At 49.7% G+C, this 18,615-nt stretch overlaps 1 protein-coding gene across 7 annotated transcripts in view; it reads right to left on the reverse strand.

Moving 5' to 3' along the window:
• GDAP1L1 (ganglioside induced differentiation associated protein 1-like 1) overlaps positions 1–18,615 on the reverse strand; it is a 36,643-nt gene that overhangs the window by 4,345 nt on the left and 13,683 nt on the right. For 6 of the 7 annotated variants that reach the window (XM_011997656.1, XM_011997652.1, XM_011997654.1 and 3 more), the window contains 2 exons: positions 12,605–12,702; positions 11,355–11,469 (listed from right to left, as the gene is read on the reverse strand). The exons of the other annotated variant lie outside the window; for it this stretch is intronic. In XM_011997656.1, the coding sequence (XP_011853046.1) occupies positions 11,355–11,469; positions 12,605–12,702 (213 nt within the window). The remainder of the gene's footprint in view (positions 1–11,354; positions 11,470–12,604; positions 12,703–18,615) is intronic. 7 annotated transcript variants of the gene reach the window in all.

The following is an 18,615-nucleotide window of genomic DNA, read 5'->3' on the forward strand; positions in this document are numbered from 1 at the left end:
TTTTTTTGGTATTTTTTACTAGAGACAGGGTTTTGCCACATTGGCCAGGCTGGTCTCGAACTCCTGACCTTAGATGATCCGCCTGCCTCAGCATCCCTAAGTGCTGGGATTACAGGTGTGAGCCACCATACCTGGCCTCATTTTGTTTTTAAGAAAGGGGCAGATATTAAACACATGTTATAAAGGGGTTAAGCACTAATATCTTACTAATACTCTTTCTTTGATGTAATCAAAAGAGGATAACTCTCACGACGTGGTTTTACATTATTTATCACCATGTTTTTGTGTCATCTAAATTTAGCCTGACTCTCGCATTTGGGATTAAGAAAGAAACAATTAGCCTCATTTTTAGGAAACACTTGTTTGTGCAATATTTTCTCCTAGTTGTTTTGACCTGAAATTCTGGAGCCCCTTTGGTCTCTTACATTGCCTCTTTGCTCAAAAATCTTTAATTCTCCCCACTGACTGCACCTTAATGTCCAAGTTCCTGTGCCTAGCTATTAAGCCCTTTCGAGAGTGAGTTTAGCTTTAATATACATCTCTAATCTTGACTTCTCATGAATTGCCCATTGGTCCACTGTCTTCAGCCTCCGGGCCTTTGTCCCTGCTGTACCCCATGCCCGAATGCCTCTCCCTTCCCTTCCTGTGAGGGCTGCTTTCCTGGGAGGCTTGCCTCTGCACCTTTGAACAGGTTGCTCCTTTCAGTTCAGGAATTCCATGAATCCAGTGCTCCCTACCATCAAAACCTGAGCCCCCTTCTTCCGCTCTGCATCTTCTGGGTCACGGATTCATTCATTCAGCAAGTGGTTACCTGGCAGTATGTGCTGGGCGTGAAGACATGACACAATACAATGTCTCCCCTCAAGAGGGTCACCGTCACGGTGAAGGGCTAAAGCGTAATGAAGGCTCTCATCAGAAGGTTATCCATGAATAGGTAACCTTCAAGGCACCTGATGAGGCCGGGCGCAGTGGCTCACATCTCTCTCTCTTACTTTAGGAGGCTAAGGCAGGAGGATTGCTTGAGCACAGGAGTTTGAGACCAGCCTGAGCAACATGGCGAGACCCTCTTCTCTACAAAAAAAATTAAAAATAGCCGAATCGGTAGCATGCATGCCTGTGGTACCAGCTACTAGGGAGGCTGAAACAGGAGGTTGGCTTGATCCCGGAAGGTCGAGGTTGCAGTGAGCCTTTTTCACACCACCGCACTCCAGTCTGGGTGACAGAGTGAGACCCTGTCTCAAAAACAAACAAACAAACAAAGAAGACAACTGATGGGCCCCCAGAGGGGAGATAATGAGTTGGGAGTTAGTGATGCAGGTTCTAGGCTCAGAGAAGCACCATCAATGTGGAGGTGGTATTTAAAGCCAGGAGAGTGGACAGTATCAGTATAGCCAGACTTGGAAATAGGGCAAGAGACTGAACCCTGGGTCCCCCCGCAAACTTTAGATATTGACACCAAGAGAAACCAGCAAAGATGACAAGAAGGAGCGGCCTTTGAGGTAGGAGAAGAACCAGGAGAGTGTGGTGTCTGGCAAGCCAACTTAGGACAGGGTTCTGAGGAGGAGACAGTCCTCAACTGTGTTCAAACGCTGTGTTGAGGTCAAATAGGAGGACTGAGAACTGGTGACTGCGTTTACCGACTGGCGACCCTGGCAAGAGGAGCTAGAGTAGAATGCTGACTTAAAAGCCGGTTTGGAGGGAGTTCAAAGAGAAAGGGAGGAGAGGAATTGGAGATGGGGAACAAAGATCATTCTGCCACGGAGTTTTGCTAGAATGGGGAGGATGGGCCAGTAGTGAGATACAAGTCAAGAGCATTTTCATAAGCTGGGAGGAATAAAATAGCAAGTGTTTGTGGATGATGCCGCAGAGAAGGGAAATATTCTATGGGGAAGAGTGGATAGAATGACGGATGTGGTGTTCTTACAGGGATGAGAGTGGATGGGATCTGGTGCACTAGGAAAGGGATTGGTTTTCAAGGACAACCCCTTCCATTCTTGGACAAGGACAAGAATAGTCCATCCCTGGTAACAAGAGAGCATATGTGCTACCATATTTCATCTAATCTAAGTTATTATTAAATGTAAGTACCTATCCAAAAGTAAGAAAGGAGAATCAAACTATTGACTGGAAGAAACATTCCAGTGTCAGAGATGCTAAGATGTGCTCTAACAAAGATGCATCTTAGAATTGATAGATACAGTGGGTGGGTCATTGTGGGGATCAGAGCTGTAAAGATCTCTTTCTAATGCTTTGATTTTCTCCGTGACAGATTGCCTTACTTTTAATGGCCAAAACCACAATTATTTTTATGCTAACCTAAAGTGATCAGCTCTGAGTGAGGATGTGGAGGAGGTGGCTGGAGGGCTCAGGAGGAAGGAGAAGGCATAAAGGAGTCATCTAGAGAGTGAAGCGTGGTGGCCTGGGGCAGCATTGAGGTCACCTAAGGCTTACAATCATGAATACAAAGTAAGTCCCACCAGCATCCTGTGTGTTTCTCCAGCCACATATAGGTTCACAGGTGAAGGTGCTGAGTAGGTGGAGAGCTGGGTTCAACAAGGTTTGAGGTTTTGCAGAGCGAGTATGGAGGGCCAGGGAGTCGAATGTGCAGGCACGAAATTTCTCCTAATGATGAACCAGGGAATCACCACTAGGTACAGAGGGAGGTGCGATCGTGATGGGAGTGAGGGACAGTGAAAGAATCAAGTGACATAAGTCCCCAGCTGCAGACTGCATGCTACCAGCAAGGGAGTGTGGGTGGACAGATCAGAGAACGGGCCCAGGGACTAGGTTTAGATACTGGGCAACATGGAGAAACCAGCAAGGGATGTGAGAAGGAGCAGCCTGAGAGATAGGAGATGAACCGGGAAAGTGTGGTGTAATTCCCTGGACCTTCCAACAATTCTATAAAGTAGGTGATGTTATTATCCCCACTTTACAGATGAGGCAGTTGAGGCACAGAGAGGTTAGGTAACTTGGTCAAAACCTCAGCTAATATGTGTCAAAGCAGAGCCTATATTTGAACCCAGGCTATCTGGTTCCAGATTCTGTGGTTGTAACCACTCTATTAAGCTACTTATTTCCACATACAAATGAGCATGGACACAGCAGGTATCTCCATGACCACTCAGGCCCCCTTCAGTACGTGCGTTCTTTACTCAGGTCTGTGTGCAGATCTCTCCATGCGTCTGTATCCTGCATAGGCTGCATGTTTGCCCCATGCCTGCTTGCACAAACCCATGCAGCCAATTGTGTATATGCACGTGGATATCCGCTCCCATGGGCATCTGTGTCCACGTGGTATGGGATTACCACACACGTGAGTGCAGCATAAGCCCAGGTGCGTCTGGATGTTTGCCTTGGACATGTTCACTATTATGTTCATGCCTGTGTTTATGTTTGCAGGCAAATGCTGATGGCCTTCTATGTGCGTCCGTGTTTGTGTGTGCGCCTGGGCAGCGATCTGGTATCTGACCCCTTCCCTGTTCTCTCTTCTCCAGTTGTGTGTTCCCTTTGCCAACCCCAGGCCTGGATGAGCCCTTTCTGCACTTCTCTGGGTCTGCCAGCTGGAGGTGATCTCACAATGAGGCCAACTTGTTACACTTTAATGTCGGACCGCAAAGCCCAGGAGGGCACTCCGTGCTGCCCAGAATCCTATTATATTTCTTGAGTGCTTCCTGCTCCCTGTGGAGACAATTGCATCTTTTCATCCTCTCTTCTCACACTTCTCACGCCCTTTCCCCAGTTTCCTCTCGGCCGATGACATCACCTCATGCTTCGTTCAGGAGACAGCAGCTTTCAGACATGAAAGCCCACACTCCCCACCTGGATGCTGCATAACTGCTCCATGCTGCTGATGCGGACACAATACAGGGCGTGTCCTAACCCCACGGCCAAGCCCTCCATGGGCCCTCTGCACCTGCTCTGCGCCGCATCTCCACATCTCTTCAGGTTGCCTTTCTAAGTCCTCCTCCCCCTTCTCCATGTTGTTCTGCACCCCAAGAAGCTCACTTGTTGGCTCCAAACCCCGGGGCTCATGCCCTCTGGCTTCAAAAAGTTAGGCAAGTAGGAAACAGGGGCGGGCAGCAGTGACGTCGGACTGATTTCCCTCAGCTCCTCTCTGCGAGTCACCATGGGCTGCCAGCAACCACCTCTGTCCAGGTTCCTGAATCTGCTCTCATGACCCTGTGATCTCAAGACTTCAGGCCTGGGGTATTCCTCTCTGCCTTGGGATGTCCCTGCATCCCGCCTGTGCCTGGGTAAACAGTCCCTTTATTGAGCCTTCTTCCATTTCCCCCGTTTGCAGATGTCCTCTGTTTTCTATGGGGCCCCTGCCTGAACCACACCCCTCCTGTCTTCGTGGCGTCTGCATCGCTGTCCTGAACCCCCGATTCCTCTTTTCCACTGCAGTTTCCACCAGCACGAGAACATATTTGTACATCTCCTGTCCAAAAACAATTCCTCCTGTCACCCCACGTCCTTCTTCAGCCACCACCACCTTCTTTGTTCACCTCTACCCTTCTCAAAAGAGGTATCTACACTCACCACCTTCATTCCTCGCCTCCCATGCGGTCTTCAGTCCATTAGAGTCTGGCTTTTGCCCCAGGTTGCAGTGAAATGCTTTTGGCGAGGTCACCGCCGACATCCGTGGTAGAAAGCCAAGGGCATGCTTTCCTATCCTGGCTTGCTCAAGCTCCCAGCAGCACTGACACCATTCTGTCTCCTTAAAACCCAGTCCTCCCATGGTTCCTCCTAACATGAGGGTCTTCCTACTTCACTGGCCTCAGTGCACTTTGCTGATTCCTCTGCCCTGATCCCTGCTCAGTGTGGGAGAACCTCTGCATAGATATGGTAGTTATGTTTTTTATTATTATCATCATTATTATTTGAGACAGGGTCTCACTCTGTCTCCCAGAAGATGACTCACTGTAGCCTCAACCTCCCAAGCTCAAGCAATCCTCCTGCCTCGGCCTCCTGAGTAGCTGGGACTACAGGCATGTACTACCACACCAGCTTATTTTTGTACTTTCTTGTAGAGACAGAGTCTCACCATGTTGCCCAGACTGGTCTGAAACCTGGGCTCAAGTAATCCTCTTGCCTCAGCCTCCCAAGTGCACATGACCATGCCTGGCCCAGGTATGGTAGTTTTAAAGTACAGCCACAAATTACTTGATATGCTCCTCCCTTCTGCAGAGCCCAAGTCTCCTCCCCTTGAATAGGGGCTGTATTTTGTGATTTCTAATGAGTGATGGGGCAGAGTGACTTCCAGCAGTAGATCATAAAAGACATGTGATTGGCCAGGCGCGGTGACTCACACCTGTAATCCCAGCACTTTGGGAGGCCGAGGCGGGCGGATCACGAGGTCAGGAGATCGAAACCATCCTGGCTGACACAGTGAAACCCCGTCTCTACTAAAAATACAAAAAATTAGCCGGGCGTGGTGGTGGGTACCTGTAGTCCCAGCTACGTGGGAGGCTGAGGCAGGAGAATGGCGTGAACCTGAGAGGTGGAGGTTGCAGTGAGCTGAGATCGTGCCACTGCACTCCAGCCTGGGTGACAGAGCAAGACTCTGTCTCAAAAAAAAAGACATGTGGCTTCTGTGCCTTCTCTTTCTCTGGGATAACTTGCTCAGGGAAAGCCAGCAACCATGCTGTAAAGAAACGCAAGCAGCCTATTGAGAGGCCCATCTCAATAGGATGTTGAGTAAGGAACTAAAGTCTCCTGCCAACAGCCAGCAGGGAACAGAGGCCTTTAGCTAAGAACCACATGAATAAGGCAACTTGGAAGTGGATCCTCCGGCCCCAGTCAAGCCTTCAAATCACTGCAGCCCCAGCTGACAGCTTGAAGGCAACCTGCATTATGCAACCATGACTCGGAGCTGCCCAGCTCAGCTGCTCCAGAACTCCATATCCACAGAAAATGTGTGACATAATAAATGATTTTAAAATTCAAGACACCGAGGTTGACAGCAATTTCTTATGCCACAATAGATAACTAATACAGCAAGTCCCGATTCCTCTTTTTGTCTCACTCTGCTCTCTTCCTTGATGAAAATGTCCAATACCATATATTGGCTGAGGACTCCTGAATCTCCAAATTCTGACCTCTCCTTTGAGAGTCAGGCTGGAATATCTAGTGGTTTCTGTGACATCCTCTCTTGGGTGTCACAAACTCACTGTCTCCCAAACGCCCAGGCTGGAGTGCAGTGGCACGATCTCAGCTCACTGCAACTTCCACCTCCCGGGTTCAAGCAATTCTCCTGCCTCAACCTCCCAAGTAGCTGGGACTACAAGCACACGCCACCATGCCCGGCTAATTCTTTGTATTTTTAGTAGAGACGGGGTTTCACCGTGTTAGCCAGGATGTTCTTGATCTCTTGCCCTCGTGATCCACCTGTCTTGGCCTCCCAGAGTGCTGGGATTACAGGCATGAGCCACCATGCCTGGCCCAGGAGTTACCTTTGATTCCCTTTACCTCACTGCCAACCCCCATGTAAATTCCTGCTCATTTTATCTTCAAACTACCTCTCAAGTCCATTCATACCTCACCATCTCCACTGCAACCATCTCGGTCCACGCCAACATCATCTCTCACCTGAGCTGCTGCACCGGCCTCCCCTCTGTCTCCCTTGAAGTCCATTTTCACACAGCCATTGGAATCCTCTCAAACATAAAACTAGAACTACTCAGCCCCATGGAGACTGCAAACAGGGCCATGAGTCCCTCCCATTCCTGTACGCATGCCACTTTGCAATGTGTGCATCTTGATGGCTTTGCTCCTCCTGCTATCTAAGACTCATGGTTTTTTCCCCAAAGACTGCAAGCTCCATGAGAGCAAGAATGATGTCTGGATTTTGCTCATTAATTTATCCCCAGGACCTAGCATCTAGGAGATGTTCAATAAATATTTGAATAAATGAATGAAAAAGAATGGTGATAATAATAATTTTTAGAACATTTCACCTTGAGCTGGGCACTTTGCAAAGTAATCAACATTTACTGTCTTAAATTTGCTGGCCCGAAATGCAGGAATGAGGTCAGCCATTCCCCATGTGTGAGAGGCAAGCCATCCCAGCTACGCCGAGCCCACACTGCCAAGCCACATATCATGAACAAATAAAAGGCCCTTCTTTTATGTCACTCAGATTTGGAATGGTTTGTTATACAGCAGAAACTAACTGATATAATCCCCTCCTCAAAGCCCTCCAGAGACTTCCCATTGTACTTAGTATAAAATCCAAACTTGTAAATGTAGGCTCTGAGGCCCGTGATCTCACCTCACCCAGTGCAGCTCTCCCCTCATTCCCACCACTCTCTCCAGGACTCCCCACACAGCAGCCCGTTTCTGAAGAGTTCTCAGTTCTCTCCCACTCCATGGCATCCCTTAGTCTGGGTCATATCTTCCCTGATTCTTCTCTAGGCTCCTTCTCATCCGTCAGGTCTCACTTTGAATATCACCTTCTCAGGGAAACTTTATCCACTTAATCCTGTTCATTTACTCTCAATCTTAACACTTATTGCTGTGTGCACTTCTGTGTTTACTTATGGGATTATTTGACTTAATGTCTTTTTCCTCTGTAAGACTGCAAACTCCATGAAAGCAATAATGAGGTCTGAGTTTTACTCATTAATTTATCCCCAGGACCTAGCATCTAGTAGGTGTTCAGTAAATATTTGATTAAATGAATGAAAAAGAATGGTAATAATAATTATTTTTAGAACATTTTACCTTGAACCAGGCACTGTGCAAAGTACTCAACATTTACTATCTTAACAAATCCTTCACCAGCAACCCTGCTATGACTTTGATTCTATTATTATCAATATTTTATAGATGAGCTCAGAGAGGTGAAGTGAGTTCCACAAGGTCACAGAGCTAGGTAGTGGTTGATCAGGAATCTGCATCAAAGCCATCTGGCTCCATGCAAGGGGTCTCAACTGTGACATTAAAATCCCTTCCAAAACTGGGCTGTGCCCACAAGAGAAGAAATGAAAGGCATACAAGTGTTTCACCCAGTCAGGTTCAGGGAACCTGGATGAGCAACAGAGGCCAATGTGGGCCCAACCAGTCAGACCTTTAAAATCCATAACCACTTCCCTGGGGCTTCTGCTACCTCCCCCAGCCCCAGAGGGATGCAAGGACACCTCTCCATCTTGAACAACCCCACTTATCTCACCATGGGACAGTGCAGTGCTGTCTCCTCTCAGAAGACCTCAGGACAGGGGTCAGCCGCAGGATCCCAGTCTAGGAATCTCACAAGGAATGCATGTCTGAGGCTATTCTCCAGAATCATCCACCCTAGCCTCCATCCAGGTCAGACCCTGTGTCTCTCTGGATCACAATATATATGGACACTTCTGTACTGTGTGCCCAGCACTGTGCTAAGCCCCTTACATGCATTTGCTCATTGGTCCTCGCAGCAGCCCTGGGACGTAGGCACTCATGCTATCACCCCCCACCTTTTTTTTTTTTTCTTTTCGAGACAGAGTCTCACTCTGGTGCCTAGGCTGGAGTACAGTGGTGTGATCTCGGCTCACTGCAACCTCCGCCTCCTGGGTTCAAGTGATTCTTCTGCCTCAGCCTCCCACATAACTGGGCTTGCAGGTGCCCACTACCATGCCTAGGCAATTTTTTGTATTTTTAGTAGAGATAGGGTTTCACCATATTGGCTAGTCTGGTCTCGAACTCCTGACCTCAAGTGATCCACCTGCCTCAGCCTCCCAAAGTGTTGGGGTTACAGGCGTGAGCCACCGCGCCCAACCTATCACCCTTTTATAGAACAGGAAAGAGCCCAGAGCTAGTGCTTCCTCATCTGTTAAACAGGATCCTCATCTGTTAAACAGGATCGCTGGTATTACCCACCTCCTGGGATTGTTACGGGGATTGAGTGAGTTGAAATCTGTGAAACACTTAGAACAGTACCTGACACACAGTAAGGTCTATTAAATACATAGATTTTTCTGGGCTGGATTGTGACCCTCCCAAAATTCACATGTTGAAGCCCTAAGCCCTAGAATAAGGTTGTCCAACTTGCAGCCCGCGGGCCACATGCAGCCCAGGATGGCATTGAATGTGGCCCAAAACTCATTCATAAACTTTCTTAAAACATTCTGATATTTTTTTGCGGTGTTTTTAAAGCTTATCAGCTATCGTCAGTGTTAGCATATTTTATTTGCGGCCGAAGACAATTATTCTTCCTCCAGTGTGACCCAAGGAAGCCAAAAGATTGGACACCCCTGAACTCTCAGAATGTGACTGTATTTGGAAACAGAGCTTTTAAAGGGATGATTACCTTAAAATAGAGACCTTAAGGTGGGTCCTCATTCAATCGGACTAAAGTATTTATAGGAGGAAATTTGGACTCAAAGACACCAGGCTTGTGCAGCACAGGGGAAGGGCCATGTAAGAACACGGCAAGAAGGCGGCCACTTGCAAGCCAAGGAGAGAGGCCTCAGGAGAAACCCACCCCAAGGAACCTTGATCTGAGATGTCTAGCCTCCAGCTCTGTGCGACAATAGGTTTCTGCTCTTTAAGCCCCTCAGTCTGTAGTATTTTGTTATAGAAGTCCTAAGAAACTAATGCATAAGTGAATAACATATACCTGATGTCCAAGGTCTCCCACCAAGAGCATGGCAGAGCTGGGACTCTGTCCCCCAAAGGCCCATCTCTGAACTACCAAGCCTTTTGGCCCCTGAGAGCCATTAAGTCTGCAACAGCTCCCCTTAGCTACCATTAGTATAGAAACAGGAAAGTTCCTTTTTTTGTGTGTGTGTGATGGGGGGCGGGGGACGGAGTCTCTCTCTGTCCCCCAGGCTGGAGGGCAGTAGCACAATCTGGGCTCACTGCAGCCTCTGCCTCCCAGGTTCAAGTGATTCTCCTGCCTCAGCCTCTCAGGTAGCTGGGATTACAGGAACCCACCACCCCACTCAGCTGATTTTTGTATTTTTAGTAGCGACGGGGTTTCGCCATGATGGTCAGGCTGGTTTCGAACTCCTGACCTCAAGTGATCCACCTGCCTCGGCCTCCCAAAGTGTTGGGATTACAGACATGAGCCATTGAGCCCAGCCAAAAGTTCCCCTTTGAGATGTGTTATTATTTTTTACTCACTTAGTCATACCAGGCTTTGTTACCAGAAAAGATTTAAGGCAGCTGGCTTCAGTATGCATGATGATGTCTCTGTTCGAGACATGAGGTCTCTGTGTGTGTCTTGTGCTTGTGGCATCAGTTGTGAGATGCTGGAAACAACACTGGACCCATCAAGAGAGAACAAGTTCTGGCCCTAACCATGATGTCTATGAGCTGCCTAACCTTGAACAACTCGCTTCATCTCTCTGAGCCTCAGTTTCCTCATCTGGAGAATGGGCGTGCCTTTAGCTGCCTTATGTATTAAACTAGTAATGGCACAGGCAGTGTGTTGAGTACATTGAATTTTCACAAGAGTCCAGCAAGAGAGGGTTAAGTTGTATTATTACCATCCCATCTTATAGATGAGGAAACTGAGGCTCCAATAGGGAAAGCAACTTGTCCAAGGTTACATAGTTCAGGCAGCAAAGCTGGAACTCTAATTCAAGTTGTTCTTACTCTAACATACATAGAGATATGTATGTACACATAGTCATGCATATGCAGGAGGCTGTTGCAAATGCTCCATAAATTTGCATTGTTCAGGAGACAAGACTCACAGGTCTTAAACGGAGCAAGATGGGAAGGCTCAGAATGAGGTTTGAAGAAGGGCTGTGGCAAAGATGGTGTGTAACAGGCAAAATGGAGTGGAGTGGTATAAGAAGGGTGCTCCAGGAGGGAGGGGCTGTGGGGGCAAAAGTGTGGAGGTAGAATGAAGCTGGCATGTCCAAGTCTAGAGGCGCAGCTGGGAGCAGGAAGAGTCAAGGACAAGGAGAGTCTGGGTGAGCTTGGATGTCTGGCTGGAGCACGAAGGAGCCATAATGCATTCTTGGGCAGGGAAAGTGGGATGGTGTGGCGGGTAGTGGCCATCACTACTCTCATCATCATCTTCACCTACCTTTATTAAACACCTACTATGTGCTAAGCCCTAATCTAAGCACTCTACATGTATTATTTCACACAATGTCTCAACAGCTCTTTGAGGCAGGTCCTACTATTATCCCCATTTTATAGATGGGAAACTGAAGTTCAGAGAGGGGAGAACCTGAGCACAGTTACTCAGCTAGGAAGTGGCCAAGTTATGACTTGAACCTTAGTCTGACTCCATAGCCCATCCTCCTAACCACCTGGGGAGGTCCTCTGAGACCTTTAGGGAAAAAAGAGGCTGAGACTGGGCAGGGGCAGAGTAGGCTAGGTGGGCTGCAGCCCCCACCTCCCCCAGGGCTGGCACCCACCCTCGTTCTCCAGCTTCCTCTTCTCCAGCTCGGCCTCGATCTGGTCCAGCACCATGGCCAGCTCCCCAAGGATCTTCTTCAGGTAGCTCACATCGTCGTGCTCCAAGATCTTGGCCTGGGGGCAGGACAGGGCCAAGAGAAGCTGAGTTGGCCTCAATAGAGCCAGGATGTTCAGGGATGGAAGGAGCTTTGCTAAACTTCTGCAAACCCAGCCTCCAAATACCCCCCAAGTGTATAGGATGCCCCCCTGTTTTGAAGCACCCTCATCTGGTGCCTACAACAGTCCTGTGAGCTTGACTGTCCTGCCTAGATCCCTGGTACATTCTTATACCCCGATGCTGGGAGGGCTGGTTGCTAGTGGCTCACAGTTGCCCCTTCTCTCAGCCAATAAGGAGCTGCATTGCCCACAAATACTTGGGAGGTTACCTGCCCTCACCCTCCCTCCAATAATCTGTAGCCAATGTCCCACTGATATGAGGGGATAAAAGACTGGCCCCTTACTTCAAGGTTGATCACCTTTGTGGTGCCATTTGTGCTCCAGAGATTCCTGTGGAATCAAATGAGGCTTAGCTGCTTCCTCTTCCTTATCCCTCCCATCCCTCTGAGGTCCCCCTCAGAGCAATCCTTCAATACCTCCTTTTCTCAAGAACCCCTGTTCAGTGCTCTGCATTTATTTTTATTTATTTATATATTTATTGTAATTATTATTATTTGAGACAGAGTCTTACTCTGTTGCCCAGGCTAGAGTGTAATGGCCCGATCTCAGCTCACTGCAACTTCTGCCTCCCAGATTCAGGCAATTCTCCTGCCTCAGCCTCCTGAGTAGCTGGGACTACAGGTGCCTGCCATGATGCCTGGCTAATTTTTGTGTTTTTAGTAGAGACGGGGTTTCACCATGTTGGCCAGGCTGGTCTCAGACTCCTGACCTCAAGTGATCCACTCACCTCGGCCTCCCAAAGGGCTGGGATTACAGGAGTGAGCCACCATGCCTGGCCAATGCTCTGCTTTTAAAGACACAACCTAACACATGAGGAAACTGAGGCCCCAGGGCAGCAGTGGCTTACCCAAGGTCTAACAGCTAGTAAATGGCAGGGGACAGGATTGGAAAAGCAAGCCAGGGGCTTTTCCATTTCATATCATCAGCTGATCTTCTACTTAGAACTGCTTATCTTCTACTTAGCTTCTCCTCTTGTTCATTTCCATGGAGCAGCTGGTAGGGAAGGGGACTCAGCAGGCCTGGAGATACTCACCATGAGCTTCTTCTGTTTAGAAAGGTAGGGCTCGGAGAGCTGGGGCTCCTCTTCATGGTCCAGTTTCATGAGGTCTGTGGTGGCATTGGCTAAATGTCCTGGGGAGAGAATAGGAAAGGTCCCATCCCTCTGACACCTGGGTTGCTCCCCCATCACTTCCCTTACACAACTTGAAGTAGGCCCCATCCAAACACTGGTCAGAGGAGTAATACTGTCAACAGCCAACACTTAGGGAGCACTGCAGGCTGCGCTATAGTGACGGATGCCATCCTGCCCTGAGCTCAGGCTGGTGGGAGAGACAGGCACATAAATCTCAGCCAATGGCTCACTCCTGTAATCCTAACACTTTGGGAGGCTGCGGTGAGAGGATCACTTGAGTCCAGGGTTCAAGACCAGCTTGGGCAACATAGCAAGAACCCATCTTTAAAAAAAAAAAGTTAGCCAGGTGTAGTGGCGCACACCATAGTCCCAGCTACTCAGGAGGTTGAGGCAGGAGGATCGCTTGAGCCTGGGAGGTCGAGGCTGCAGTGAGCTATGATTGCACCACTGCACTCCAGCCTGGGTGACAGAGTGAGACCCCTTCTCTAAAAAAAGGCAAGATAAATAAATAATACACTTCAGCAATATTATAAAATACACATTTAAAAAAATAAAAGTAAACTCTATGGTACAGCATGATTAATCTGTAGGGAAGAATGAACGCAAGGCAGAGGGACCTAGGGGCTGCCTGCCTAGGGCACAAGGGGATGAGAAATCTCATGGAGGAGGAGACTCTACCCTTGAGGACGAGTAGTAGATGCCAGAAACTGATAGACCCGACCATAGACCTGGTCATCTTCCCTGCCTCACTGCTTCTCCCCCTGCATTCTTCCCAAATTGCAGCATCCCCTCCCCGACACAAAGCCCAGCCAGATTCCTGGATTTGCCCTCAGCTCCTCCCACTACCTCACTCCACATCAAGTCATTCCCAGGTCCTGTTGATTCTTCCTCCTCCATCTTTCTCATATTTTCTCACATTTAACCTCCTCCATTTAACTGACTCTTAGTTCAGACCCCATTAATGTCTCACCTGGATGATTTTACCCACCCTCTGCCACCTCTCCTCTCTCCCTTACGAGCCCTTCTCCCCACCCCTGCCAGAGATATCTTCTTCACACACTTGACCATGCCACTCTCTGTTGAAAATCCATCCCTGGCTCCTCACTGCCCTCAGATAACATCCTGGTTCCTCAACTTGCCTTCAAAGAGCCTTCAGGATCCACTTCCCTCCCTCTCACCAACTCCATCTTTCACTGAGTTTCCTCAGCTGTTCCTGTCCCAAGATGTACATTTCAGCCACTCTACATGCTTGCTGTTCCCTGAATGTGCCAGATCACTCCACACCTCCAGGCTTCTGCTCATACTACTACTTCTTCCTAAACTAGCCTTATCCTCCTTTCCTGAAAGCCTCCTTCTAGATTCAGCTAAAGATTTCCTCCTCCATGAAGCCCTTCCTGATTCTCTAGGACATTGGCCCACTCGATGTCTTTCTTCCCCAATTTACACCCTACAGAGTTAGGCCAGGGAACGCAAACACACTAATCAGAGCTGCCAGTCACAACTCCATTAACCTTGCTGTATGTTATGGAGCCCTCCCAGAGTTGTGCAGTCCACCTGCTTGCTGGACATGGAGATTTTAGTGCTAACGTAGTTATCGCTGAATGTGTATATCTCCCTCTAACACTTGAGCTTCTGGAGAGAAGTGGCTACGTCAGTATGTCAGATTCATCTTTGTTCCCTTAAAACCCAGCACAGGCCCAGCACAGAGCAGGAGCTCAGTGAGTGTTGAATGAATGAATGAAATGAATTAGTGACTTAGGTTGTTTAGCTTCTGTCCTCTGAGATTTCACCACCCACTGCCCCATCTCCTGTCCTGACACAAATGCCAGTAAACACACTCCCAGATCATTCAGCTTCAGGGCTATATTAAGTCTCATTGATGTTTTATGAATGTGAAGGTCAAGGACAGCATCTTCTTTCTTGCCTGTCACCCAGTGCTGCCCATGTGGCTGGCTTTAGACTCCAGGAGGGCAGGCCAGCCCAAGAGAAGATCTGAGACTGATTAAGGGGTCGCTGCAGGCTGGCTTCTACTCCTTCTGCACTCTGGGACCTCCCACCCCTCATCGCCCAGCTGGACTGGAGTCCTGAGATCCTCTCTGCCTCCTCAGAGAATGAGGGGGAGGGAGGGAGTGGGCTGGGTCTGCTCTGGCTCAGGGCAAGATTGAGGGAGTGCCCCCAACTCCCAGAAGCCCTTGGGGACTGCCTGCAGCCCTCGGCCAGGCCCCTGCCTACCAACAGCCAGGGCCTGCCCCGTTCATTCTTCCCTCAGAGGAGAGATCTTCATAAAATGCAGATCTGACCACATCACTTCCCATCACCGTGTCTCCACTGCTCTTTGGACAAAATTCAAATTCTGCCAGACCCTTGTCCCCAGACATGCACCACGACCATTTCCACCCCACCTTGGGTTACACTTGCACCACACTGAACTTCCTCCATTCCCCAAACACAACACACCCTGTCCTACTCCAGAATGTGAAAGAATTCTCCCTCTTCCTCCCCTTCTACCTGCTACACATCCTCGGTCGCTGCTGCATTTTGGAAGGCTTCTGTGGCTCAGAGGCTGGGGTGGACATCGTGTATGTCCACAACCTCCCTGATCTCCTGCTCATAACACTGATGGGCACCAGATTAATTATTTCTAAATGAATTTATTTTTGAGCAGGTTATACATGTATATTGTTGAAATTCAAACAATATTGAAGAATGCACTCTAAAAGTAAATGTCTGTCCTCTGCAGCTGCAGTCTCTTAGTTCTACTCCCCAAAGACACAAACTATTGGCAGCTTCTGTGTATCCTTCCAGAAGTACTCCTTGCAGTGCAAGCACCTGTGTGTCCATTTAACCCCCTTCTGAGTACTAATGATAGCACACTAGATGGTTTTTTTTTTCTTTTTTTGCCCTTCACTTTTTTCCACTCACTAATGTATCTTAGGGAGCATTCCATACACCTATTAATTTTTAAAAACATCTGCACAGTATTCCATTGTATGGAAGTACCCATAACTTATTTACCCAGTTCCCAATTCGTGACAGCTGGGTTATTTCCAGCAATATTCTTACTCTTGCCAACTACGCTGCAGTGAATACCTTTGCTCATACTTCTTGGTGCATGTGTTCAAGTGTAACTGCAGGGTAATCTCCAAGATGTGGGCTTTTTCATGTTTGACATAGAGCGCCAGGCTGCCCTCCTGAGAGCTTGTTCAAACTCACTTAGTCCTGCACTGTAATTGCCTGGTGACTTGTCTTTTCTTCCATGGAACTTGACCCTGGGATGGCAGAAGCTGTATCTATTTCTGTTTGTCCCCAGTCCCCTGCCCAGGGCCTCATAAATGTTGAGGGGGCTGTTGCTGGGAGCCAGATGTATAGGTCAATCCTGAGTCTTGGTCACATACAGTGGCTCATGCCTGTAATTCCAGCACTTTGGGAGGTTAAGGCGGGCAGATCACCTGAGGTCAGGAGTTCAAGACCAGCATGGGCAATATGGCAAAACCTCATCTCTACCAAAAATACAAAACAATTAGCCAGGCGTGGCAGCATGTGCCTGTGGTCCCAGCTACTTGGGAGGCTGAGGTGGGAGAATCACTTGAGACTGGGAGGAGGAGGTTGCAATGAGTCAAGATTGTGCCACTGTACTCCAGCCTGGATGAGAGTGGGAGACCCTGTCTCACAAAAAAAAAAAAAAAAAAAAGAAAAGAAGAAAAAAAATATTCTGAGTCTTGTTCAATGACAGTGGTTCTCAAGGGACAGGGACAAGGGACAACTTAACACCGCCTCAACCCTGCCTTTGAACATTAGCCACGTTCCTTTGAGGAGGATGACATGACCATTTACTGAGCACCTATTATCTACTGAGAATCTTCAGGTGTCTTTTGGCTGTAGGACTCCATGGTGTTTGTTCAAAGCCTAGATCGTAGTCTGTAAACAGTTGCTGAGGGATTATCTGATTTAATCCAACATCCATTCACTGGGTGTCAGATACAAAAGGACAGGCTGTGAGCATGTCCAGGCTGGCCATTAGTACAGGACATGCTCATGGGTGACCTTCAATCCGAGACCCCACTGGGGGCCTTGTCACATCTGGGCAGCCTTCCTTGGTAATCCTAACCCTGAGGTCACTCAGTGCCCTTGGCCACCGAGCACAGCCCTGACTATCTAAGGCTGAAACTCGTACGGGGAGGACAAACCTTGTGGGGTCAAACAGCCGCATAGTCTCTGTATGGGAGGGCAGGACAAGAGTAGGGGGCAGGGGAGGGGGATGGGTGTGAGACTGGCAGATAGGAAGAGAGACATATTCTGTTAGAAACTGGGTGAATGCGATGGAAGGCTGGGAAGTCGGAGGTGAAGGGGATGGCAAGCAAGAGGCACAGAGAGAAAGAGCAAGAGTGAGAGAGAGAGATCAGCAGAGTCAGAAACCAACCCTGAGCACTCAGAGAGAGGCAGGGACAAACGGAGAACGCAAGAGGGAGAAAAGGAGGAGGAAGGCAAGGACAGAGAAAGGCCTGGGAGGGGGAGGACTTCCTTTGGAAGAAAGGAGTGGCAGGGAATGGGGGAAGCGGAGGGGCCATCTCGCCGCCCCTGCACTCACTGCGGATCTCCGCCGTGGCGTACTTGGGAATCATGGAGTCGGTGGTGAGCTCGGGGTGCAGGATGCAGCCGTGTGTGTAGGCGTCCATGGGCAGCGCGTCCAGCAGCTCCCGGTACTGCAGCACCCGCGCATGCTGTGGGCTGCCCACCTCGGGCATCAGGGCCACCACGTGCTCTGTGGGCACCGCCAGGGGCTGGGCAGGGCAGCCAGAGGTGCATCTGCCCCGGCCACCTGCCCCCGGCATCCCTGAGCCCCAAGATGGCTCTGCCCAGAGGCCCCGGGCCCACCCACACTCGGGCTTGGCTGCTGGCAGACAGGGGTCCTAATGGTGGCCCGGTCATCTCTCCTCACTGGGCTCTGCCAAGCCGTCCCTGAGGGTTAGCGCCTCTCAGCTCCAGACTTGCTGCCTGGCGAGCACCTAGGCCCCAGTGTTGCGGGATTTAAGAGAAGCTGCAACCTGGGTGTTCAGTGCTTGGGTCCCCTTGACTTTTAAACGTTGGCAACCAATTCACATTCTTTTAAAACAGTGCATGTCTGGGCCCTGATGCCCTCCCAATGTCTGTCTGAGCCTCTGTAATGGGCAGTGAGTTCCTGAGCCTGATGAGGGCCTAAGTGGGGAGAGGATGGGAGGCTCTGTGAGGTTCTGGGGTATCTGGGCCCTCCCCTGTCTGCGGGGTTCTGAGGTGTCTGGGCGCTCCCTTGTCCGCAGGGTTTTCGGGTATCAGGGCCGTCCCCTGTCTGCGGGGTTTTGGGGTGTCTGGGAGCTCCCCTGTCTGCAGGGTTGTGGAGTGCCTGGGCCCACCCCTATCCACGGGGTTCTGGGGTGCTTCCCCTATCTGCAGGGTTCTGGGCTGTCTGGGACCTCCCGTCTCAGGCTTCTGGGGTGTCTGGGACCATGTCTTCAGGTTCCTACGGGTTTCTAGGGAATCTATGTTCCAGAGGGAGGTGGGCCCTGCCCTTGCTCTGGAACCCCTGGGAGATCTGGACCCTGTCTGTGGGGACCTAGAGGGTGGTCTGGAGCCACTCATGCTGAAGGGGCCGTGCCTGTGACTCCAGAGCTCGGGGGAAAGGGCTATAGCCCCACTGCTCCTGGTGGGGGTGGTGTCTGGGTTGTGCCCTTACAGTACCAGGGGACGGGGAGGTCTCTGGGGTCCTTATGGATCACTAGCCACGCCTGTGGCTCTGGGACTCTTGGGGGCATCTGAACCCTGCCTGTGGCTCTGTGGATCCTTTTTGGAGAGACTGGGACTTGCCCATGGCTCCAGTGAATTTCCCAGGCTTCCCAAAGTTCTGGGACCCTGTCTGAGCCTGTGGGGGCCCCTGG

The sequence above is a fragment of the Mandrillus leucophaeus genome, unplaced genomic scaffold (genome assembly GCF_000951045.1).
Source record: "Mandrillus leucophaeus isolate KB7577 unplaced genomic scaffold, Mleu.le_1.0 Scaffold544, whole genome shotgun sequence".
NCBI lineage: Eukaryota > Metazoa > Chordata > Mammalia > Primates > Cercopithecidae > Mandrillus > Mandrillus leucophaeus.